The 26,682-nt window shown below is 31.3% G+C and overlaps 2 protein-coding genes across 3 annotated transcripts; both read right to left on the bottom strand.

Moving 5' to 3' along the window:
• Positions 1–227: 227 nt before the first annotated feature.
• On the bottom strand, positions 228–13,451 carry LOC143194727 (trypsin). Of its 2 annotated transcripts, none has more exons than XM_076401378.1 (6): positions 13,357–13,451; positions 9,070–9,241; positions 6,517–6,664; positions 6,342–6,452; positions 6,131–6,280; positions 228–534 (listed from the first exon to the last, which is right to left on the bottom strand). In XM_076401378.1, exons 1-6 carry the CDS (start codon positions 13,412–13,414, stop codon positions 304–306), a joined length of 870 nt encoding a protein of 289 aa, XP_076257493.1. In that variant the 5' UTR covers positions 13,415–13,451; the 3' UTR covers positions 228–303. The 2 variants fall into 2 exon arrangements, with proteins under 2 accessions (XP_076257493.1, XP_076257492.1); XM_076401377.1 differs by lacking the exon at positions 228–534 and adding an exon at positions 2,428–2,746.
• A 1,299-nt stretch (positions 13,452–14,750) lies between these two features.
• On the bottom strand, positions 14,751–21,875 carry LOC143194726 (trypsin-like). The gene is made up of 6 exons (XM_076401376.1): positions 21,717–21,875; positions 19,578–19,749; positions 19,319–19,466; positions 19,149–19,259; positions 18,943–19,092; positions 14,751–15,048 (listed from the first exon to the last, which is right to left on the bottom strand). The coding sequence occupies exons 1-6, from the start codon at positions 21,778–21,780 to the stop codon at positions 14,794–14,796; spliced, it is 900 nt and encodes a 299-aa protein (XP_076257491.1). The 5' UTR covers positions 21,781–21,875; the 3' UTR covers positions 14,751–14,793.
• Positions 21,876–26,682: the final 4,807 nt, after the last annotated feature.

Below are 26,682 nucleotides of genomic sequence, written 5' to 3'. Positions count from 1 at the left end.
CGAATATAATTTAGAATTATAATTTTTTATTTTTCTAATTCTTAACCAAACTCTCAATGTCTATTTCGCACTAGTCACTGTTTTATTTCGATTTATTTCGTTATCAATAGGATTTAATTTATCACACCTTATTTATAGCTGTATATATATATATATATATATATATATATATATATATATATATATATATATATATGGATTCTGATAAGTAAATAAATAAATCAATATTTAATCGTTCATGCTATTTATATTTACTAGAGATTACCATCAGAATAATACTAAATATTTAACATCATATAATTATTAAAATATATAATAAAATAATGTAGGTAACAATGCGGTCAAATAAAATTGTGCTGCAAAGTTTGAAACTCTATTACGGTATACTTGATTATTAGAATTTTTATCTATCCATTGAATGTAATTGGCAACATTTGTGTAGACTCCAGGATATCCTCTTTGCGCACAACCCTCTCCAAAACTCACAATGCCAATAAGAGTATTCTTGTATACTAATGGTCCACCACTGTCACCCTAAAATTATAAATAATCTTTATATCAACGTCAAAATAGATATTATTTTATCTTAAAACTAATTTTCTAGATTCAATATTTGCATAACCTTGTATGCCTCTTTGATCTAGCTTGCTCGTAGAACAATAGCAGAACAATTATAATTGGTACAATAAAGTTCCTTAAAGCTATATCCACATAATTGGAATACTGGTGAATAAATTTGAATCAAAATAACAACTATTTAATACGACCTTTTACATTTCAGCACACATGTTGCGAGAGAGACGTTTCAAAACCCCACTATTGGATTCGATAAATAAAAATTCAAGGATCCAAAATACCAATTAATAATATTAGACCGTTTACATAAATAGTAACTATCCATTAATATTCTTTTAGCGTATTAAAAATTAAAAGCGCTTGCTTATAGTTGATCGTTATTTCTCCTTTGATGGTCTTCTGAATAATATTGTTTTTATATGCCTGTCAACTTCAAAGCAGTCTAGTGTCTTGATCGTGTCCATAATATTTGCGATAAACGCATTCTGCTTATGAATCTGAATTTAATATATTTAATAATAATAATAAGAGATCTTACCGTTATTCGAAATTTAATAAAATTGAATCAGTTTTGTTGACAAAATTATAGATGCCGTGTTACACTATGAGTGACATTTTGTAGCTAAAGCATCAAAAAATAATACAATCAACACAAAAACCTGCATGAATTCATGTATGGAATGGAGCAAAAAGGCAATTCCGTTAAGTTTATGGAATTTCTGATCAAACCTGATTTCAGCATAGAAGAAAATCAGCAATATATTAATCCCCAATAACTATGAAAGCAGTTTGTGAGACCATATTTACCAAAAACTCGCACCTAAAGTTGGCGAGATATTTGTTAACCTAAAGTTTTTAAAAATATGTCGGATATGTTAATTGGGTGCTAAGATATATGTTGTATTTCGTTTTGGAAATGTGAAAGGATGTGAATTATCCGAGAAATAATGTGATATCGATAAAGTGTTTTTGACCTTTAGTCGAGTATCAGTAGTAAGTAGTACTTGCTCGTGAAGGGATGAGAAAATTCTGTTAAATGTGCTGCAAGACGGTCTTTTTATAATAACCAACGTGGCCAAATAAACTTTTTAATTTACCTTAAATGTATCATTATATTTATCTTTATATCATTATATTTAAGACAATCAGTCGAACAGAACAGATGACTCACATCATAAATGACGTCGAATATACTGTCAATTGTACTGAAATGTAAAATTGAAAAATTCGTTTTAAGTTCAGAGCGTCTTCTCACTTAAAAAGACATAGAATGCTGTCTAATGGGTCGGAATACACAACCCAATAATGTCTATGAAGTTCAATTTAGGCGGTAATTGGCAATAATAACCAGATGTGATAAACCAGCAATGTTGCAAACTAAAAGTCAAAGTTGATGCGGCAACATCGCGACGTGCTGACGTCATACATTTTGATGACTTATGTCGGCTGTTATCTAGAACCAGTTATTGTTTACGTGAAAATAAAGTTTCACACTTAGATTTTATATTCAAAAACCGAAACCAAAATTTGTATACTGTACAGGAAGCTTGTTTTAATTTACGCAGGTTTTTCTATTAAATGCTATTTAAAATGTGTAAAAAGAAATTTAAGTATAGCCTTGAGACCCTGATACAAAACATGACGAAACATAATGTTGCTGTAAAATCTTGCTGTCGGTGATGAGATTTAATAGGTTTTTTCAAGCTTATTTCTTATCTTATGTATACTAAAATTTAAGAAATGATAGAATATTAAGATCAGAGTAAGGACAGATGATGTAAAATAAATAACGTAAGTCAACAAATATTATCTGCATAGAGACCCCGTTAACAGTCAGGTGTATGAAGTGAATTATGGGTGTCAAATATTTTATTTCCAATATTTAATATAAATAAAATATAAATAAAATAAATATGTTATATACAACAGTACACAGTCAACTATGGAAGCCAGCTATAATTAGTGACACTAGTAAAATCAGAAACCACTGTAGTGGTATATCTTTAGTACTGTTATTAAGTGGTTGGTAATCAGAGTTATTTTGTATCCATTTAATATAATTGGCAACGTTGGTGTATACTCCCGGGTAGTCTTTACGAGCACAACCTGATCCAAAACTGACAATGCCAATCAACATATTGTTACATACTAACGGTCCTCCACTGTCCCCCTAAAATTAAAGAAATGTGTTATTTGTTATATTGATTTTCGTCATATCAAACGTCAAGATTAACAGGTCAATTAAAAAGTTCCCGGCCTACCATAGTAAAACACATTTTTTTGGTAAGATTAGTTGATTTTATTCAATATAATTCCCTTCAAGGGTGATATACTGACTATAGTGACCCTCTAACTTGCCGAACTGGGATGCTGAAACGATTTGAAACAAAATTTTCAGTGAAATCGTTCGTGGTCACTTTCGTTCTTTTTGGGTCCCACCGCATATAAACTTATGGAAACAGTCCATTCATCCGTGAGCCTTTTATCCCTCTAGGTTGTTCTTTGTTGGCACTTTTGAATAGTGCACCAAAACCTACAATTGGGATATGGCGGAGCTGCCACACGATAAGTTTCTGAAAATGTTTGATGGGCTTCTGCAGCAGATGTTTTGAAATTTTGAAAAAACAAAACTAATGAATGTCGTTTGTACACACTGAATAACTCAATAATACCAAATGAAAAACTATTATTTTATATAGAAAAATGTCAAAACCATTGACTTTAACAGTTAGGTTGTGTTATTATTATTGCATATATTATAGTGTATATTATTTTATCTATTTTGTTTATAAATTAACATAGACCATACCCTTGAATCCGAAGCACTTTAGCGAGGTGAGAAAAGAAGAGAAGGTGAGAAGGTGTACAATCCTATATTGTCAACCATTATTTAAGAGATACTAACATTAATTGAAAACATACAAAGCAACACATTTATCAAGCAAATTACAATGAAAATGTTGTAACCTATTTATTTTTTATGATATTTACACAATAAAGAATTTATTGATAAATATCAGAATCGATTAGTATTGAAACAAGTCGAAGATAAATATTGGACTATAATTATTACTACAGTTAATTTGGCTTCAGTGTTCTTAAAAAAATAAATGCTAGATAACATTTAATGTAGATAGGAACAAACAAATTCTACATAAGAATGAAAGTCTAGAGTTTTTCAGATAATATGGTAGTCCTAGCAAAAAATTATGCGGATATAGAAAATTATAGGATATTCCACAATATTGCTAATATGAAAAAATAAATAGGATTATAGATTAAATAATCTAAAAATACGTAAAAATAAAAACATATAAAGAGATAAAACAAAGCAACAACAAAAAATAGATTATGGATATTTAACAAAAAACCTGTACGCTTCTGAAAAAATAATGATACGTGATCAAATACCTAAACGAACTATCCACTATCTAATAGAAGGTTAAAATTGTTATAAATTATAACTTAGAGGATAATATTATGCCATAAATAATTCTGAAACGCTTTGAATAATAATACTTTTTTGATAATATTATGACGTACATTAATGAAAGAATGTGGCTGGAATAGTTTCAGTTTTCAGTTCAAACTAAATTATTTGCGCTAGAAAGTCAAACAATGCTTTGAATTAATAAAGTTTGATAAGGTAAAATAGTTTAAAGATATGGAATTGGAGAAGGTGCTGGACGGATATTATTGTCAAGCTCAGAAAGTAATTGCTCATTCATTAGAGGCTACGAACCATTTACCAAGGAAAAAGAGCCCCGAAAATGGTTAAAAAACGTAGAGACTTGGATTTGGGTTGATTTTTTTAAAAAAGAACGAAGAAGGAAACGATAAAAAAACGGGGAGAAAAGATGACCTGAGCTGATCAGTTAAGGATCTTTGGAGGCACGCGAGCAACGTGAGCTAGATTTGCTTGCTTTTTATCCAGTTAATGTCCTTTTTTAATCAAGTCCGTACCATAGCTCGATCAATTGTTAGTCGTATATATAAGTACATCTTCCATGCCTTTCCAGGCATAATGCGTGAATCCGCAAATGCCTAAATATAGCGGTATGAGCTAAGGTATTTAGCTAAGTATAGGGTATCTATATACTGAAAGCGTTTGTCCGTAATAATTACCAAGCATATAAACAATAAAATGATAAAACTCTTAAAAAAGGCCTACTATGAAATAAAATTATAACTATATATATAATAAAAAAAATGAACAGATTTATGGAGTTTGTATAGCAATTTATACAGCGTGTGCAATATCTAAAAATCAAAGCACGTTTTCGTCCATCATCGTCATCACCAATCAATAGCTAATACTTGGGAGACTACTATACTCTTAACCAATAATCTGCTGTTGGTGCCGCAAAACTTGGAATTCGTCCACTTTTCATTCTACAGACATAGTTAAATCACTTCAGTCTGCCTCTCCGAATTTGTTTTTCAATCAATTTTGCACTGATTGTAGCATCTTAAACGAACAACTTCATTTCTAATATGGTCCTGGACGAAACATGTAGAATTTGCCTTAGGGATCCGACTTAAACCAGGTTTACAGATGTGATAACTGTAATACTGTAATAGCATCAGGTCCCAGAGCCATATAAGTAAGATTGGCAAGGTAAGCGTTCACATGCACATCATATTGAAGGATCCTATATCCTGGCCGCTTCGGTCTAATACCTCTACGGTAGATGCATTCTTCACTTTCTTCTCCTATCACTGTATTCCTGTATTTTTTCTATTGAAGCAGTACAATTTCTTCCCTCTAATTATCAAATCTCCGCACAGAAACATTATATATATTTTATACAGCTAGTGTTTCGATTGTATGTGACTATGAGTTGTGTTGATTAAAGTATTTAAAAATGAGGGCATAAACGAATATTAAAATAGAATTTGACCGATAGTGTTGTTTGTAAATTTATTCCAACAAGTAGTCACTTTTTCCGTCAAACTAAAATCGTTTTCGAATAAAATAAAAGTTATTTTGATTTTTTACGTTTCTACGGCTCTATCAGAGATTTTGTTCTATTTTGAAAGCATTCAATTAAACATAATAGATTTATTTATCGGGAAGAGAACTCAGGGTGACGTTGAATTGGCAGTCGATCCGTAGTTACTTAGTTACTCATATCTCAAGCTGTAACGTCGCAAAAGGTGGGTTGAAGGTGTTCCTTAGTCATGTACTATTAGAATTAGGAAACAAATTATAGTTTGAAAAATATGCATAATCTATGGATTCCAGATACAAATATAGCAGATTAGGATATTATGCCACCATAGGCAGATTGCAGTAAGTGTGTTGCCCAGCAGTGGAATTTTGATGTTTATGTTTCAGTTCCTACATGTTTCATAATTTATGTAACACGTACATCTATTACTTAAATAATGTAACTGCGATTTGTTTTAAAACTTGACAAACTTTCAATTTTCTATCGATAGTTAGAAGCATTTAGTTATTAAAGAGCAATTATAAAGGCCGACACTGCTATATAAACATATACTGCTGAAAATTAAATATAATATTTAACATATCAATATGCCGTAATATTACCTGACAGGCATCCTTTCCACCTTCTTCAAATCCAGCACAAATCATGTTATTTGTTATGTTAATCATACTCGAATACGCTTTTTGGCAGTACTGTTTCGTTGTCATAGGTACCAAGGCTGCTTTTAAATTACTACTTACATTGCCGTTCTCCTATCAATATGTTATTAATTTTATTAGAAAGACATCGCCACTATTAGAGAAATAAACTTACCGCTTCGTAACCCCAACCACTAACTATAGCTAAATTTCCCGCGACATATATTTTGCGTTGGGCCAGAACAATAGTCTGAACTGTTGAACTTAATGTTAGGTTTGAACATAACTGCAAAAGTAATTACTAAATTATTACATTATATTCTATATTAAAAAAAAAACTTTGATTTCACCTTAATAATCGATATATCGTTATCAATAGTGCTAGAGTTATAATTTTCGTGCACTTTCACAGAACACATGTCGACTCTTATGCCATCATTGTCTTTTGTTGAATTGCCACCTACTTTCACCGAATACCACAAAGGATTGGAGTTGCTTCTGTGAATTAATACTCAATTAAATAAAAATACGTGCACTCTAAAACCAAAGAAAAAAATGGGGAATTCTTTTAAATATTTCTATTTATTAAATATTTCGATACACACTGAATATATTCAGAATTACTTCTTATAGTTGCTACTCATGTTTCGGGACTGTCAATAGCTGGAGTCATATTTAGTCGGAAGAAAATTTAGAGTATCGCACGAAATGGCGTTCTCGACATTTAAAAATATCTCGGCTGGAGTTCCACAAGGTAGCGTCTTAGGAGCTCTCCTGTATCTGCTCTACACTGCTGATATTCCAACAACAAAAGAAACAATTCTTGGAACCTTTGCTGATGACACAGTTATTATGGCAAAAGATATATCTCTGCATAGAGCAATAGAAAAAATGCAAGTGGCAGTCAACAAAATCTACAAATGGACAAAAGATTGGAAAATTCAACTTAATAGCTCCAAATCTGTCCACGTTAATTTTGCATTAAGGCGAAATAATAAAAACTTAATTATATCACTCAATGGATGCCCGATTGCTCAAGCAGAATCAGCAAAATACCTTGGAATCCATCTTGACGGTAGATTAAATTGGAAGCATCACGTTAGACAAAAAGCAAAACACATTAGAACCAAAATAAAACAACTATACTGGTTAGTCGGAAGATACTCTCAACTTGATCTAAAATCAAAGAGGTTGATCTATAATACAATTATAAAGCCAATTTGGACCTATGGGGTACAAATATGGGGTTGTACTAAAAATTCAAATCAGTTAGTCATACAGCGCTATCAAAACAAGATTCTTCGATTGATTACCAATGCCTATCGCTATGTAACCAATGAAGAACTGCACGATGACCTGGAAATCAAATGGATTTGCGAAGTTGTGCAGGATTTCGCCTTGAAACACGAAAGAAGATTACTAAATCATTCTAACGTGGAAGCAATACAACTGCTGGACAGCGCACGGGATGCCATGAGATTGAAACGAACAAAACCATACGAACTTGTGTGAACATTTAGTGTGTATTATTAGTGTAAACTATAGCTATAAGTTAATAATTAATAAATAATTATAATTTTATAATTGAGGAATACATACTGATGTATTTTCTCGCACTCGTCTTGCTTGTTAATTAATCCAAGCATATAGGAAAAGTAATAAATTAATTGTAATAATAATATTAATTATAATATTATATAATAATAATAATTAAGATTGTACTAAGCGTATCTAATAAAGATGTTATAAAAATATGTTTCGGGATATATTTGCCATTAGTAAAATTTATCCATAATTTATTATTTAAAGTATATAATTGCAAATGTAAGATTTAGAAGATATTGTTTTCTTGTAGGCTGGTAGCACGGTGGTATAAAGTTGTACAATTTATTGATAATTTTTTTGCTAATGCTCTTGAACGTTCTGTGATTTTAAAATGGTAACTTAGCTTAACAAAAACGAAATTTTGTATTGGAAAAATAAATTTAAATGATTGGTTTCATTGTTAATAACTTTAGCTAATTTCAATCGTCTTCCTAATTCTTTTTAATACAGATGTTAATATAGGCAGCGAGTACTTTTCAGCTACATAAAACACTTTTATCATTGCTTGGCAAGTAATAAAACTGCAATGCTGAAACGGTTCAACATGGTATTTCAGCCAATTCATGTAGTAGCTGTTCCTTTCTGTGTATATTTCCCATCACATGTAAACGACTAGAAACATTTCGGCAATGCTAAATTGTCTAAAAATTCTTTGAAGTTTTCTTCCGATAAATCTTGCAATTTATTGTCCTTGAACATATTTGTCAAGAAATGTCTAGCCATCGAATTTAACAGTCCTTCACATCAATACCTCTCATTTTTACCAACAGATATCGGTAATTCAAATACATGAAGCACAGAACCAAAAATATACTATCAAGGACCAAAAACGACATGGCATAATGAACATATGTGAACACTGCGAGGAACTTAAAATCAATAATTAGTGCTTGAATAATATTATATACTTATATGGCTCATAACACTAATACTCCAGTAGATCAGACTCTTGATTGACCAGGCTTTCAATTTCTAATTAGATATATGGATCGAAAATTTACGTTAAATTCACCTGGATTATTATTTGTTATTATGGTTATTACTGATACGGTTAAAGTCGACTACTGCTGTGTTTGTGATGAATGACATGGATTTTACCAGATAATAATATATTACGAACAAAACCTCATACTCATTTAATACTATATTAGTCTGCCTGACACTTCTTGTAGCTAAAATTATTACATAAAGACATGTTATGACTTTGACAATTTCATCTTAAAATAATAATTCCAATAATTCAAAAGCATATGTTTTAACATTACAATTTTACGATTTTGAACTAAATGCATATTTACCCTGAAGGGAAACAATGCGCAGCACTTAAAACAAAGGAAGTAGTAATCAGGCTGCCACCACAAAAATGTTGGTTAAAGTATTGTAATGACACCTGGTATGGTAGTTCCCTAATATCGGCATCAAATCCACCAACAATTCGCGTGTCTTTATAAATGTTCGCGGATTGATTACCTAAAAATGGAAAAATAAAATAGATATATTATAAAAATAAAATAGATCAACTATAACATATAATACGACTAGTATATTAATACACTAACATAAATTATATATAAGTATATTATAAGAAATATATTTAAGTTCAAAGAAAATTGTATGATAATTATGAGAATCAATTCAATCTTCAAAAGAAGGAAACTACTGCTCAGTCAGGCTATATGCTACTACCGGGTAAAAAAATAATCCAAAAACGTAATATCTGGAGAATACTGAGGGTGGTGTAGGATGTTCCATCAATTACATTTTTCTAGCAAATAAGAGATAGAAAAACCCCCTTATTTTCGGCACTTGGATTAGCCGCTGATATGAGAAATAACGTCGTACAATGTTTATAGATCTTAAGTCATATGACATCCAATATTATTGTTTTTGTACCAAATCCAAGCTTTTTATTAGTGTAGAAGTTCTGAGTGTGGTAGCAAAGTCCAACAACTCCTTCAATTCCGCACCATATGTCCTATTGTTTGTTTAATATTTATCGTAATGTTATTCATAACTAAAGTTGTTTAGTTGACTAAACTGGCAATAATGATGAATACTACTCGTAGGCGTTTCAAGAGATCGGAATTATGGGAAAAAAACTCTTGGTTATTTATAATGATCCGTCCTTTCAGAGCAATTAATTCTCTATATTTACTATTCTTTATTTAGTTCCGTTGGGTTTTTCCGGAGATTATCGAAAGTAAAAAAAAAACATTCAGGTATATTGTTTTGAGTCGTCGATTTGGGAAACCAAAAAAGGCTTTCTAAAACTCTTTCGGAAAACTGGAAGAAATGTTGGCTTAAATACATTATATACTGCACTTGCATTAACATATCTACATAGTTCTATCTAGATATATGGATAAATGTAATAATATTTCTATTAGATAATTATCAGATAAGAACATTACAATGACCTTTAAAACATGCAAGCAGGCATCACTCAATTGTAATAATACTACGCTTATATGTATTTAATATCTAGATTAATAAAAGAAAGATTTATTATATTATTTAAGCAAATGGTTGTATAATAAATCAACTCATATCTAAATTGTCACGTTTTAGGAAATGTTATACTTAATTAACAGTAGAAGATAAAATAATACGTTAAATCCAACTATAATTTTCAAATGTAGCTTATGATACACAATAGCTCGCAGCTTTTAGAATATCTGGAGAAGGATGTAGAATACCACAATATATGGATTATTTTGTATTTGAAATGTGTATATGGCATGGAATAGAGAAAACATAACATAATAATGAAATAATATAGATAGTAAAGAATAAAATAAACTTGAACCCATACAATGCAAGCATGAAAAATAAACTCACTCCTCATTACTTCACTATATTATGTTAGAAAAGCTCAAAGCCATAATGTGAGTGGTTCTTAAAATATCGCCTTACAAAATTGTCTTTCAAGGTTGAAATATAACAGGTCAATTGAAAACTCCCCAGCCTGACACATAGATGGCGGTACTAGAATTAAATCCATATGTTTTTAAGTTAGCCCTAACCCTCAAAATATGAGTGCATAAATTTGACAGCTGTCGGATTACCAGTTTGTGAATTATATCATTTTGAGTGAAGCAACTTTCGTTACTTTGAAAAAAAAAAGGATAAAAATCAATTTCGCGTGTTAATAAAATATTGTTTTTTGAAGGGAAAAATACAGCTGAAGCAAAAACTTGGTTTTTGCGTCGATATGTGACAATGGATGAAACATGGCTCATTTCATTCCGAAGTCCAATCGACACTCATCCGAGTGGACTGCACACGATGAACCCGCTTCAAAACGTGGGAAAACGCAACAGTCGGCTGGCAAGGTTATGGCGTCTGTATTTTGAAAAAGAAAGGACCATCAACAGCGACTATTAAATTAAGATTATTAAAAAATTATTATTAAGGACGAAATCGCCGAAAAACGGCCTTATTTAAAGAAAAAGAAGGTACTGCTTCATAAAGACAGTGCACCGTGTCACAAGTCAGTGAAAACGATGGCAAAAATCCAGAAATTGGGCTTCGAATTTATTCGTCATCTACCGTATTCTCCAGATCCAGAACGTCCAGCGACTATTTCCTGTTCTCAGATCTGAAAAAAAAACGCGCTGGGAAGTAATTTTCGTCGAATGAAGAGGTGATCTTTGGGCCTATTTTGAAGCAAAGGATAAATCGTACTACAAAAATGGTATCGAAAATTTGGAGGGTCGTTATAATCAGTGTACCACCCTCGAAGGGAATTATGTTGAAAAAAAAACTAATTTTGCCACAAAAATGTGTTTTACTATGGTAGGCCGGGGACTTTTAAATTGACCTGTTATATTGCTTATATTTAGGAAAACTTTATGGACATGAATTTCCCACATTGATATCGATGTGAATGCCCCTCCTCGACTAACTCATAAGTTTTTCTGTTTTTTCTTTGAAATATAATGAAACCGCGATGTTGAAATAGCTCAAATTATTATTTTATTTCAATTTGTGTTTCCATTCATTGAATACGTTTTCATTGAATCAGTTCATTCGTCAATTGCTAAGGGTTCTGAAAGATTTTGGAGGGCTGTTTTAGTTCGATATTCGTGCAATAAGTCTTTCAATGTTTTGTTATCGAACATCCTTGTTCCTCTTAGTTGTTCTGACCAAAACCGAAACCGACAATTGGGATTTAAAAAGCAGCATCACCATAGATTTGAACAAAAATAATTCATGTCGAAAATGTAATTTTGAACGTCATTGGATCATAACACCGGTGTACACTGAAAGAAATCAATAATACTAAATGCAAAACTACTATTTTGTATAGAGATATATCAAAACGTTCGAATATTACAGTTTGGTTAGATTGTTTATATTGATAGTTCGCATTATCACCACTAAACATCGCTGATCAAAATACTTGGCAGCTCCTAGTTTTTAAAAGTGGCTTTCCTTCAATTAAACATAAAAATATAATATTGAACAAATAGCTCTTTGTTGAGCAGTAATTAAAATCATCGTAGTTAATACAAAACAAAATGACACATGACGTTAACAAAGTTATAGATATGCTTAGTTGAACCATCGTAAATCCCTCAACATTATTTCAGATTTTACTATTTAGTCAACAGTAGCTATTTTATAAAATTTTGTCGAATCCGATTTTACCATATATCCTTATTCTCGGTAAAAAAAATCATTCTAGAATAGGAACAGGTATATTGAAGTTTTAAATATTATGTTTTAAATTAAATAAGAAGATAGCTTATTTAAATAACAGCTAAAAGTAAATTTACATCTTTGTATTATTCATATATGTATCAAATTACCTGTTCTACAGAATATTTTGATACAATATATTACGTATTCTTTTCAATTATTAACTAAATATTGCTCAAGAGAAGTATTATACAAGACTTAATTAAAAATCTTTAAAAACTGATACTCCTAAGGTAATATCATTGTATTTATTTTTAGAATTCTGTGTAAAAGCTTAAACATGTTTTTATCACTGCTTTTGTTTATTCTGCTGAAAACAATTTTATTGATTTTATTTACGTTATACTTATTTTTATCTAATTGTATATAATTTTTTATGACTCGAGTATTCCTGAACATTATGATTCACCTATTTTAATAATGTAATTGGAAAATATAATAGAATATAATAGAGTTGGTATTTAATTATTTTAATGTTTTTTTATTGCTTGTGAAATATCTAATATTAACGTCTTTCTAGCTAATAGTCACTCGTTATTCTGCCAACTTGATAGCATAGTCTAAGGTGTTTTATGTGTTTAATTGTTTATAATTGCCAATAGGCAATAGTGATAAACCAGACAATCACGAACCACTCCAATCATGTGATTTATCAGACTGTGTATGACCGAAAGTTTGCAAGAATGGTCCCCAAATTCCTCACGGAGTCGATAGACTAAATGTCTGTACTTTGGAATCCAAATCAAGTATTAAGTACAGTTTAAAAAATGTTAACGAGTTCCCGAATTATTATTCATAGACTTTTTTAGTTTGTTTTAAGAATTTCTACAAAATTAGTCGTATTTAATTAGAATGTCTTAAGAAATAGTTCGTCTGATGCTTACCATTACAGAAAGGAACTGCCGGTATTAATAAAACAACAACGCATAATAATTGATGCATGGTGATACAGCGAAGCTTCGAGCCTAACTGAATTAAATCGCTATCTCTCTGATAGTGGTATTAATACTCATTAGCAAATAAAAGGATTTAGGTACTGTAAATACAGATTTATAAAATTAAGACATACACACAATTAAGTAATTAATACTATACAATGAAAGTTATTTAAAACAATGAGGGTGAGGCAATTTTCCATATTCGTTATAAACACATATTTTCGATGAAGTTGTTTTTATTTTGAACAGGTTTTGTCTTGATTTTAGACTTTGTGTAAGAGTTGAGTTACCAACGCCGTCTATTTATCAATTATATCAGTTATTTCCATGTTTCTAGATCTTGATCACTGCTAATTAAATCATCAAATGTAACGCTGAAACCGTAATATTTGGTGCTTTAATTCATCAAAACATCGAACCATGCTTGTCTCTAAAGTTGTATTCAGTGTATGTCATTATAACATCTCAGTAATAAGACAGAAAATTTAATTTTCAATTAGCCCTGTGTACAACAGATGTAAGTAATCTCAGCAAAATCTATTGGCGAAAATGACAAGTATCAATGTAAAAAAAACAACCTAACCTACTATTAAGTTCGAAGGTACTGGCATCATATTTCCATTTAGTATTATTGAATATTTAGTACATGCATATGCTAATCAAGGCACATTACTAGATTTGACGAAATCTTATCGAACCCTTTTAGAATCTTATCTGATGTTGCTTCAATATACCGTAATTATCCGCTTTCGTTTCAATGATTTAAATGAGCTTGAAGGGCATAAAGTCGATGATCAATAATTTGCAAGATGCATTGGACTAGAAAATTCAGCTTAAACTCTCACAGAACTTTCATACCAACATTGCGGTTATATTCACGGCCATGAAATCCTACTGTACATATGATTGTATCGGTGCGGTAAAGTGCATCACGAGCAGCTAAAACTGAATTAAACTGTCACTGTAGCTGTCTACCGACATATATTGAATAAATAAAACGACTGGTTGGGTAAGTGTAATCGAGAATTCGCATTCTCTGGAACTTGTTACAGGAGTGTAGAAAGTAACACGACGCTTATTTGATTGTATGTTCAAAAAGTCAAATAATAATTTGTACAGTTTATAAGAAACATTTTTTGATTCACATAGGATATTAATTATCTGTGATATGAGTTGATAACTTTTTTTAATTTCTTATCTTATTTATGATAAATTTTAAGAAGTGATCGACTAATAAGATTGTAAGCACATATAGAGTAAACACTAGAATCAATTAAGTAAGTCAACAAATATTATCTGCACAGAAATACATGTAACAGTCAGTTATATGAAGTGACTCATTGATGTTAAATATTTTATTTAAATTATTTAATATAAATTAAATTAATATGCTATATACAATAGTACAATGTTAAATAAAAAAGCGTACAGTGATGATGGTAGAAACGAAGGCCACTGCAGTGGTATTCCTTTAGTACTGATATTAAGTGATTCGTCATCAGAGTTATTTTGTATCCATTTAATATAATTGACAACGTTGGTGTATACTCCCGGATAGTCTTTTCGAGCACAACCTATTCCAAAACTAACAATGCCAACCAGAGTATTGTTATATACTAACGGTCCTCCACTGTCCCCCTAAAATTAATGAAAGATGTTATTTTTTAGTAATTTCTACAATGATTTTAAACAGATCAAACGTCAAGATTGTATGGTTACTATAGCGTACTAATCCTTATGTACCAAATAACCAAAAGAGTAGCAGATTCCGCCATTCAATTTCGGAAAGAACACCTTCAAACTTCTCATACATTTTTTAGCAATATCTATGTTCATTTACAAAAATATGTAATCAACCAAAACATGTATTATGTACCAGAATATGTCTTTTATTTAATTGACGCTGGTAAAGTAGTAGCAACAGTCTCATTCAACCAGTAATACCCTACACTTTTTGTACAGCAAGATTATAATGTTCTGAATATTCTTATTCTATATCAGTGTAGATGACTTCCTTAGACCAATCCATCACTTTTCGCGCTTAAGATCATCGTAGTAGATCCACTTTCGAAATCTTAAGAATCATAGAAATCTGCTATCCGCTAATTTAACTTGTCGTCGAATAAATCATCAAGCATGTCTTATTCGTCATTAGAATTAAAATCACTGCTTTGGAACAAATAATTGGAATATGATCATAATTATCTAATAATATTTGATGGCCTTCGATAGCAGATTTCTTCGAATGAAATAACAACAGTAATGAGTGCCGAAAATTAATTTTTGGACGTTCTATGATAGGTAGCTTCGATAGTTGATTTCTTTCAATCAAGCGATTATTAAACAACATTCCATGATTAGCATCTGTACGGATTGAATGCCTCAATATCACTAAATGAAAAACTATTAATTTAGGTGGAGAAATATTAAAATCATTAATATAATAATTAGGTTATGTTAATAAAGAGTTTTATACATTGATTCATTGCATATATACCATTATGGTGAGAAAATATTCGGCGGTAACAATTCGTTCGTAGTAACGGTTCGCGGTATTTTCTGGATATAACAGGTCAATTAAAAGTCGCCGGCCTATCATAGTAAAACATATTTTTTTGGTAAAATTAGTTTTTTATTCAACATAATTCCCTTCAAGGGCGATACACTGATTATAGCGACCCTCCAATTTTTCGATACCATTTTTGTAGTACGATTTGTCCTTTGCTTCAAAATCGGCCTCAGTTTCGGCGAAAATTTCTTCCCAGTGAGCATTCTTTTGAGATCCGGGAACAGAAAGTAGTCGCTGGGCGCCAGATCTGGAGAACACGGTGTATCAGGAAGCAATTCAAAGCTCAATTCATTCATTTTTGCCACCGTTTGCACTGACTTGTGATACGGTGAATTATCTTGGTGAAGTAGCACTTTCTATTTCTTCAAATGTGGCTGTTTTTCGGCGATTTCGTCCTTCAAGCTGTCCAATAAGGCTATGTAATAGTCGCTGTTGATGGTCCTTCAATATGAACTACCTTGAAAAAGGTAGTCAATGAAAATTATTCCATGCGCATCCCAAAATACAGACGCCATTACCTCGCCAGCCAACTCTTGCGTTTTCCCACGCTTTGCAACCGGACTTCGGAGTGAAATGAGGGAGCCATGTTTCATTCATTGTCATATATCGACACAAAAACTCGGGTTTATTACACTTGATCATCAGTGTTTTTTCCCTTCAAAAAGCAATATTTTACCAATACACAAAATTCCTTTTAATCCATTTTTTCAATATAATATTTTTTCAAACAATAACAAAAGTTGCTTCATTCAAAATGCTATAATTCACAAACTAATAATCCGACAGCTGTCAAATTTATACACGCATCTTTCGAGGATTAGGGCTAGCTAAAAAACATATGGATTTAATTGTAGTATCGTAATGTATTGTAATCTATGTGACAGGTCGGGGACTTTTCAATTGACCTGTTATCTGGTCCCCAACAATCATTTGGTTTTCATCGTTTGGTTCTCCGGTACATATTCTTTTGTTTATAGCCTTACTTTTCACAATGACATAGTAAAATAAAATGTCTTGTGAATCACCTATTTATGTCACGTGTACTAAGTTCTTTCCCTGAATGGCAATATTCAGTGCTTAATTAATACGTACCGTCTTGGTGTTTTTAAAGAATATAAAATTATTGTATAATAATTACAAGTAAATAATTTATGTATTCATATTAAAATCCTATGTCATTCATAACCCCGCCATATTTTCCCATTCGCATTCCAGTTTCGATTTCGCGAGTTTTGGGACAAGATTTTTTTCGTCTCCAAGCGCTGAATGTAATGCGGCAATCATTGGAACTAAGCAAAGTACGTGAAAAACAACTTAAAAAAAAATATGATGCGTTCCTTTAAATATTATATATTTGAATTTAACATGTGAGCAATGTTAAATGAACTCATAAGTAAATTATACAATTGCTTAAGGCGTCACAATCTAGCCGCAGTAAAAAAAATATTATTATATTCTTTACTTATTGCACAAAATAATTATTTAATTTATACACAAATTTATTTCATTTACAAGGTTTATTTGTGGACAGTTCACCCTACAAGCGTGGATTACTTAGGATATTACGTAATCTCTAATCTCCAATCTGGCAGTGAATTTGATGATTGAAATGCTTACATTGTAAGGGGTTCGTTTAAAAGCAACCATCCTGTATCAGAAGAAATAGGATAACAACAATCTGAATTGGTCTATGTAAATAGTATAGTATTCCCCAGGAGACAAAAGTTTTTACAGAATTATTTAATTCCCAAAATTCAAGTCCCGCCCTCAATCAAGGACCCAAGTATGGAGCTGGACCTATAAAAATCCCGATACGGATACTGGACGGTCTCTTTTTTCTTAGGGTTTCCTCGAGTAGTTGTGACGTCAACTGTAAATTGTTAATCACTCGAAAAAATCATAAACAATCCCGTTAGTTTCTATCACTTCCCTACGTGTCCATCATCAATTCTCACATCCATATAGTCGTCCTAACAAGTTATTTTTGATAACTTTATAACTCGCACAATCGATAGGATTTCAGAAAGATAATGATTCTGTTTTATTTTCACTTCATTCAATTATACGGAATAAAATTATTTTTTAAGAAAATAAATAATTTACCAAGAAAATTAATCCTGTTAAAAACGTATCATAAACGTAACAAAAGTATTGTAGTTCTGAGGATTAGGTTTGGTTTACAGCTCAGCTCAGTTACAGCAGGATTCTTTTAATATTATATCACTATTAGAATTAGAACATATCTATGAACTAGTCCATTTATTTGTGGAAAGATCTGTAGCGACCACTACAACCCTTTAAACCACCACTAATACAATAAGCTAAGCTAATATCCTGTCCATGTCCCCATCAAACACCTACAGTATATAATATGGAAATAAACAAATTTATATTCAGCCGATAATTTCTGTTTCCATGCGAATTTCTTCCACCTAATTAGATTGTTCCGATAAAAAATCGAGTCAACAAGACATTCCTACAGATCACATCAGTTCAGGGTGTAATGCTGCTAAAGATCAAAGATTGCATTATTCCACTTGCTGTGAAGTTCCTGCTTTATACACTAAGCATTTTATAACTTATATAAGGGAATATTGTTAAATTTTATTCAGTATATGACCGGAAGACCAATAGAACTAACAGTGCGATTTGATAACATCCCCCCGATGGAACCAAGGCAACTCTGTGCTATCTCGTACCTGATCTTGTAAAGGAGATGGGAGTGTCTAATCAACGGAGGAGGGGCAGTTTCTAACAATATGTATTAAAACTGCCCCTTTTTAACAGCAACTTGTCTTAAAAGTTAAAAATTAGTTCCCGATGACACTTATACAGTTTTGGAAGCATTTAGAGGTTTTTCAGCATTCAGAAACGGATTTACTATTATATAAACATATGTTATAACATAATACTTTCGAAAAGTTATAAGTAATATTTAATAGATAAAAATTCCATAATATTACCTGACAAGAATCCTTTTCACCTTCTTCAAATCCAGCACAAATCATGTTATCGGTTATTTGATTCAAACTTGCATAAGTCTTCTGACAATACTGTTCTGTTGTTATCGGTACCAAAGCTGAATTTAACTTGTTACTTTCATTGCCATTCTCCTATAGTTAATACATAGTTAATTCTCATATAGCCACAATTACGGCAATGAACTCACCACTTCGCAACCCCAACCACTAACTATAGCCATGCTTCCTGCAACATACATTTTGCGTTGAGCTAGAGCAATAGTCTGAACTGTTGAACTTAAAGTTAAGTTTGTACACAACTACAGAAATATATGTTAAATTGCTGTGTTACTTAAGGAAACATTAATTTAAAATTTACCTTAATAATGGATATATCGTTATCATTAGTGTGGATATTGTGGTTTTCGTGCACTTTTATAAAGCATATGTCGACTCTGGTCCCATCGCTACCTTTTGTTGAATTGCTACCTACTTTTGCCGAATACCCTGAAGGATTGAAGTTGCTTCTGTAAATAAGTAGTTACTAACTGTATATTAGCATGATAAGATTTAGAAAATCCCTCCCAGAAAAAGAATTTTTTTTTTAAATTATAATTTCCGATATCGACTACAATTACCTTGAAGAAAAACAATGCGCAGCACTTAAGACCAAAGAAGTGGTTATCAGGCTTCCACTACAAAAATGTTGCTTAAAATACTGTAATGACACCTGGTACGGTAGTTGTCTAGTATCGGCGTCAAATCTACCAACAATACGCGAGTTTTCACATATATTGGCTGATAGGCTTCCTGAAAACGAAAAATCTCAATTATATGGTTATATTTTCCCGCTAAAAAAACAATGTTAAAATGTGAGAAAATTGGGCTAAAGTAAAACATGTTTCTTGAGAAATTTGGTATGATAATATTAATCATGGTGTGGCAAAGATGGCTGACCACCAAAACAGCAAAGTAGCCATTCGATTGTGGTGCAAAGGAGCTAAATCACAGAAGAGAGAAGTTGACGAGGAAATGGTTTATCAGAAAATCACGTGAATGTTTAGGTTCCAATAGTAACTTTTGAGGCTGTGCATGAATCTTCATAGGCTGAAGTACTTCTCACTATACGAGCTGAGCTGGTGATACAAGCAAAACAAGTAGAAAAAAAGAAAGCAAAATCTGAAGATGGCAGATGAGTTTCTGAAACGTCGTCAATATAAGTACATATAATTAAATATTAATCAGATACGTACAGATAAGTACATTACAATGGCTTTTAAAATATAAGGAAATTATAGGAATATTCAGAATAATTAAGCAAATACTTATTGATGCGAAATCAACTGATATCTAAATAATTAGAAAAAGTTATTCCAAAAGTTTCAAAACATGCAATTATTAGATGCTTGTATGAATTATGGTCATTTTTTACTTTAAAAAGGCAATTATTGCAAACAATTTATAGAATATATAATAATCAAAACATTTTGTATGTTGATAGGAATATGCTGATTTAGCAGCTAGCCAATAATTAATACATTGCCACATTTTCAGCATTTTGAAATGGTATGCCCTTCAAGACATGCTGCATCGATTTGAACAAATGGCAATCACAAGGCTCTGATATCATGAGCCATAGGCTGGATGATTCTCATTCAAGATTCAATAGATGAATTGTATGGTCAACCACTGTCATGTAAGAAGAACCACCATGCAGTAATAGTTTTAATAGTTTTTATCAGCTCATAATATACAACACCTTGATGATGCTAGCATATGTGCATCATGACTTTATGGTCATAAATACTTTGCTTCGATATCGGGGTTCTCTTTGACTAGCCCATGAATTTTTACACTTGGGATTGTTGTAGTATATCTTCCGTCAACAGTCTCAATAGGCCTTTGAAGCCTCTCATTTCTTTGGTTAACAAGAAATTAAACCAATTTGACCAATTAATTACCAAAACCAATTAAATTAACCATTTTGAAATGGTGGAATTTGAAATGCTATTTTCAGTGAATTCATGTGGTAGTTTTTTCCCTATATTTGTGCTGCTAAGAAGTTCAACTTTACCAGAGTTTGAGAAGATTTTAGCCTAGTACATCTTGCAATTTATTGTTTTAGATTTTTTTTTACAAATTGTCAAAACAGACAGGTGGAAAACCATCCCTGTCATGCCATTGCTATTAACTATCATGACAACTATTTCCGTTGGTTAAAAGCCAAGTCTAGAAATATACACCATATACAGTCGAGATATTATGGTTAATAAAAAGGAGACTATAACATATAATTTACTACATATTTATGAAAATGTATATTTTATAATCAAATATAACCCATTTTATCACATTTACTAAAAAAAAGTATTTAATTTAAATTTCTGCTTGTTTTGTAATTATAATATTATACAATACAATTTTAATTAATAAAGAAGTGTCAAAGTATACTATTTTCTTGACTGAACGAATTTATATTGCTAAATAAAATATTTGAAATTCGTGTGATGTAAGATCTGTCAACGTTATAGAGGAGCTAAGAGAAAACCCTTTTTGATTTTATTTATTTTTTACGTGGAACCTGTTATATTAAAGCTATTTGTTTGTATTAATATTGCTCTTTGATTTTATTTGTTAGATAAAATAATTAGAGAATTGTTAACATATCACATTATTATTCGCATTTTTTTAGTTTTCGGATAATCGAATAATATAAATATTTACTAAATTACTTACATTTGATGAAAATGCTTAAAAATGTAGGGTTCGACGCTTACCTCGGCAGAAAAGGACCGCCACTAGCAGGAAGACAGAACGTGTGTTCGTAGGTGTGTCAAACATGGTGAAAAACAACACTGTATACTGGTGAACATTTTGAAATGAGAATCCGACTGAATGATTCCATCATATATCTGATGGCGATATTATTATGATAATAATAAGTAAGTACAAGTATTTCATATTCTGCAGAGATAGTAATTCATAATGATAAGGCAAGAATAATTTTTGTGATAAAAAGGTTTGTTTGTGATTAGCAATTTTTTTAGTTAGAACATCTTTACTATTAGTGCAAGTCAACTTGCTATTAAATAAAATAAAACATTTTTTTAAATAATTTTTTTACAACTATTAGATAATATTATTAGATAATACTATCAAAAGCTAGGTAATTTACTTTAACTGATGAGGGTTATTGAATGTCAAATTATATGTCAATATTCGCTTCGTCACATTCTTAAACTTAATTATTTTAATATAGCTGCGTTTAGAATATGAGGATTCAAGTTAACAAAGAAATCTAATCATTAATCTCAATTACAAAATAATTTATTGCATATATTGTGCTGTACTTGTATCAATAGACAAGTAAGGTGAATCTGGGATAAATACATCACTATGAATTTCCCAAATTAAAATATAGTCGATTTCGTTGGCGTAGTGGTCAAGGCGAGAGGACAGTCCTCCTACTGTTGCGATATTCGCGGGTTTGAATCCTGTTAGGGTATGGATGTACATTATATTTATGATTGTAATTATAAATATCTTTAAAGGCATCAGTGGAAAATCCGATTAGAAATAATCGTCTCAGTCACGCCAGTAACCAGGCTGGGTAAGGCCTTCCTGGATGGTCTAAGTTGATCACTGCCCAATTGGTAAGCTTAATAGCGAGCACCATGTTTCGGAACCCACGTTAAGCATTAGATCGTGTCCAATAAACCCCCGTAAAAGGAGACTTTTTAAAAGGAGAAAAAAATTGAACTATATAAGCTAAAATAAAGAATAATACTATCCAAGGTCATGTGTGTTTCTTTCTGCGTGTTGTCCAGGTGCTCTACCTTATTTTGTAAACATTATTTCATGTGTTTAGACGAAATGAATAACTTAGTAACTGCATTTTATTTTGAGGTTGAGTAGATAAGTATTGTTAATTATTCGTAGAACTTTGTTTTGGGTACATTGGATTGCTAGTTGATTTAATGTTTTAGTGCAACCCCATATTTGCACCCCATAGATCCTAATCGGCTTCATCATTGACTGATAAACCAGTCTATTTGATTTTAGGTTAAGTAGCAAGTATATCCCTACTATCAGGTTTTTGATTCTGTTATTATCAAAATGAATGCCGAGGTATATAGCTGATTCTGCCTGAGGAATCCGTCAGGTAATATAATTAAGTTTTTTGTAATTTCGCCGCAACGCAAAATTAAAATAGACAGGTCTGGTCCTATTAAGCTATATTCTCTAGCCTCTAGCCCATTAGCAGATCTTGTTGACCGCCACTTATACATTTTCTACAGCCTTACGCAGATACTTTTGCCATAATAAATGTGCCATCGGCGAATATTCCAATTACATTTTCTTTTCTCCTGGGATATCTGGAGTGTAGAGCAGATACAGAAGTGATATATGTATTAGATACAGATATGGCTCCAACACTCCCTGGCCTTATTACCCCGGAAAATTCCAGTCAAAACAGGTATACGTGTTAAGAATGCCCCTTCATACGAGAGTAGAAAAAAGAAACGAAACAGTCGAGTCCAACAGTTGGCAATAGTTCTGCGGTAGCAATTTGTTCATCTTAATCAAAAGTTGATGAGACATCCAGGAATAATGAAAGGCTATATTTCATTTCTTCGGAAGCCTTTTCAACAACCGTTGTTACTCTGTGCACTTAGCCGATTGTTGAGTGATGATTTCGAAATAAAAACTAGAAATCAGCAGTTTCTTAAATAATTTTAGTATTGCAAATGGCAGGGAAATAGGTCTCTAAGATCCGAATTGTCAGGTTTTTAATATCATTTTTAAAAGGCTCATTCAATTAAACATAATTATAAATTATCACTAGTTAGAAATATCGTCACTTCCAGGAGCCTTTTTAAGATTGAGATTGTTTTGACAATCTTGAGATTGAGAAAATTTTTGTGACAACTTCCATTGGAGAAATGAGATTTACAACTATATCGGGTCAATAAATATTACTCGTACACATTATGGGTTCTATACCATTTGGTTGGAATGTGTTGGTTATATTTTATAATTAACGTTTCTTCGTCATTATGTCGAACGCATTCATTTCGACTATTTTTAATAAGCGATCAATCGATTTGTTTTCCATAACGAGTAATATTTTTCCACTTCCGGTTTTAATACACTTACAATTTTTTTAAAGAATTCTGTTTATATTCTTTAATCTTTTGATTCGTCTGATTCTCTTAAACACTGTTTTGTCTGCAGCAACATCTATGCCAAATTCTTCTAACTTTTCATGTTTTCTTCATCAAGTCTCTAATTTCAAAGAGGTAATTTACCTCATATTCTGATTTCCTTCTTGATGCTGGGGTAGCTTTTTGCAGCTGACCGAATTTACTTAATTATATTTCGAGTTTGTTGCTCAAGATCGCCTATACTTGTGAGTCTTACGTTTATATTGATTTGTTCATATATTATTAGTCTAAACTTGCCCCAGTTAATATTTTTTGTTATTAAGATTAAGTATTTTTGTTTTGTATTTTATTTTTTTATCAGTATTGTCACACCTAGTGTTGAAAATGCTGTAGTGCCATCACATTCGCATAAAATTTAATTTTTTTTTCGATGTATTGAGTTGCCTTTCGAAATACAAAAATTCCTCTATGTTTGGCACTTTATTATTGTCGGTGGGTGAGTTGTTCGCAAATGGGTTTGTCCTAAATGATAATCATAATTTGTAATATTTATTATTGCGACTAAGTAATTTTTCTTTCCAGATGTTATTAATCGTGAACCCCAAGATGTGTGTTCAGTACTAAAGTACTCTCCAAAAATAAACCTTGGTCCTAATTTTAAAAATATATCCCTGTATTGTGGTTGCTTTTTTTTCCTTAGTGGACAGTATATAGCGCCAATGTTTATTTCAGCTTCGTTTTCTTCAATATTAAATGCCCTTATGTAACATCGAAATTATAGTACATTATATTTCATTCTGTAATGCAATATATCAATCTATTATTTTGGTATTTCTCTACATCCGGTAACAGTTTTCCTTTTCCGTTATTGTTAGCTGCAGTCTAATTGAACATATAGCAACTTTTATATTAAAAAATTCTTATAACGCCCTGTCCCTTCTTCATACTTTCATGTTTTTTGACTTTCATCAATTGAATAAGTTCTATCTCTTTACTTTCTTATGCTAAAAGTAAACCTTTAAGTCTGCTTTTTAACATTATGTTCGCAACCACACCGAAACATTATTTTTAAAATTATGTTATAAAAATTATTATAGGTGGGGTAAAACTAATGAAAACAGCCATTCAATATCAAATATTTTTTAATAGAATAATATTGTATAGATGCATCCTATTTCTTTGATTTTCTTTTTATATCGAGGATGCAACCTAATCGTCTAGTAGTGATACTCGTTAGTCGCAATACTTTACCAATATAAAAGGAGGTCTAAAAATATATATAACAAACAACAATTAAAGTACGTTAAAAAACTAAGTGAACCAACAATTCAACAAGCCGAAACATTTCCAGTAGGCGGTTGTAGTACTTGCAGTTATTTGGACTGACGAAATATTTCTCCAAGATTGGTTATTCTATGAAAGTATCTCAAGAAATGTTAAACGATTTCAACTAAAACTTTTTTTTAATTTCAAAAAAATTCACATCAAAACAAAAATGTGTATGTATCTTCTATCATTGAATAAAGACTATAAAGTTTATTTGTTACGTTGTAAAAATATATTCACTACAACAGTATGATATTGCTGATGAATCACCTTATCATTCCTAGAACTAAAGTTTTTAACCAATTTATTAATTTCTACTAAATTAGCTGTCTATGACAATGTGTATAAAACATAGAACGTAATACATTATTAATGCAATAAAGAAAACTGACTAGAGTGACTAAATTTATCTCACGATCTACCTAGTTATGATGTTAAGATGACTAGTAAACAAAAGGATTTAGGGATTGTAAATAAAAAATTCTACGAACAAAAGATACATATATGTTGCACATATGATATAGTGAAATTCATCAAATTATCTTTGCTTTAAAGATATGGTTCTATAGATAAAAATTTTTATTGAGGTAATAAAATATAGGTATCTTATTATATAGGCATCTTAATCGATATAAATTGGTATTCTCTAAGGTGTGGTGCTCAACTTATAGAAACAATTTTATTTCATGAAGAAGATGCGGTGATATATGAATGTCCACTGAGGCTAACAATACTTCTTATATAGTATAACCAAAGTAGCAGTGAACGTGAACTAACGTAGTCTCAATTTATGACGTTAAAACGTCACAATGTAGGTCCATAGAAAAAATAGAAATTTCACGGTATAGGCGACCTTGGGGAAATGTTTTCTTTAGTTCAATCAGCGGTAGCGCTGCGATCGCAAATTGTGATTGGTTAGTTTAAATTCCTGGTGCCGCCACTAACATGAAACGTGATTGGTCGATCAACGATCAAATTGTGTGCCTTTTCAGTGGGCGTCCATTTTTAAATTTGTTGTTTGTAGGTTTCGGTTTTTGTTTAGATCAAGAAATTTTCGTTTTACGTTGTGCATATTTTCTGTTTTACATTAATTATTATGGAGTAAGAATATAAAATTGATGACAATACGTCAGTGTAGTAAAAGATTTAGTGTACCGGGGTAAAAATCTATTACGGAAATTAGACATCGTTTCCCAAAGAATGATCTCGCTCCTTTCCAAAAATGGGTTGATCAAGTAAATAGTAGTAAGTT

This window comes from Rhynchophorus ferrugineus, unplaced genomic scaffold (genome assembly GCF_030347505.1).
Source record: "Rhynchophorus ferrugineus isolate W39M unplaced genomic scaffold, kcgeb_rfMv2 rfM4, whole genome shotgun sequence".
Lineage (NCBI taxonomy): Eukaryota > Metazoa > Arthropoda > Insecta > Coleoptera > Curculionidae > Rhynchophorus > Rhynchophorus ferrugineus.
The sequence above is the reverse complement of the archived record's forward strand: the minus strand, read 5'-3'. Positions and strand labels throughout refer to the sequence as shown.

What these genes read in the sequence shown, in the direction of transcription:
- LOC143194727 (XM_076401377.1), bottom strand. Translation starts at nt 13,414, where the DNA reads ATGCATCAATTATTATGCGTTGTTGTTTTATTAATACCGGCAGTTCCT. An exon ending in ACGATATATCGATTATTAAG is followed by an intron (nt 6,453 to 6,516) that starts GTGAAATCAAAG and finishes TTACTTTTGCAG; the next exon opens with TTATGTTCAAACCTAACATT. An exon ending in GTGGTTGGGGTTACGAAGCG is followed by an intron (nt 6,281 to 6,341) that starts GTAAGTTTATTT and finishes ACATATTGATAG; the next exon opens with GAGAACGGCAATGTAAGTAG.
- LOC143194726 (XM_076401376.1), bottom strand. Translation starts at nt 21,780, where the DNA reads ATGTTTGACACACCTACGAACACACGTTCTGTCTTCCTGCTAGTGGCG. An exon ending in GGCGGTCCTTTTCTGCCGAG is followed by an intron (nt 19,750 to 21,716) that starts GTAAGCGTCGAA and finishes TTTCGTTTTCAG; the next exon opens with GAAGCCTATCAGCCAATATA. An exon ending in GTGAAAAGGATTCTTGTCAG is followed by an intron (nt 15,049 to 18,942) that starts GTAATATTATGG and finishes CATTAATTTTAG; the next exon opens with GGGGACAGTGGAGGACCGTT.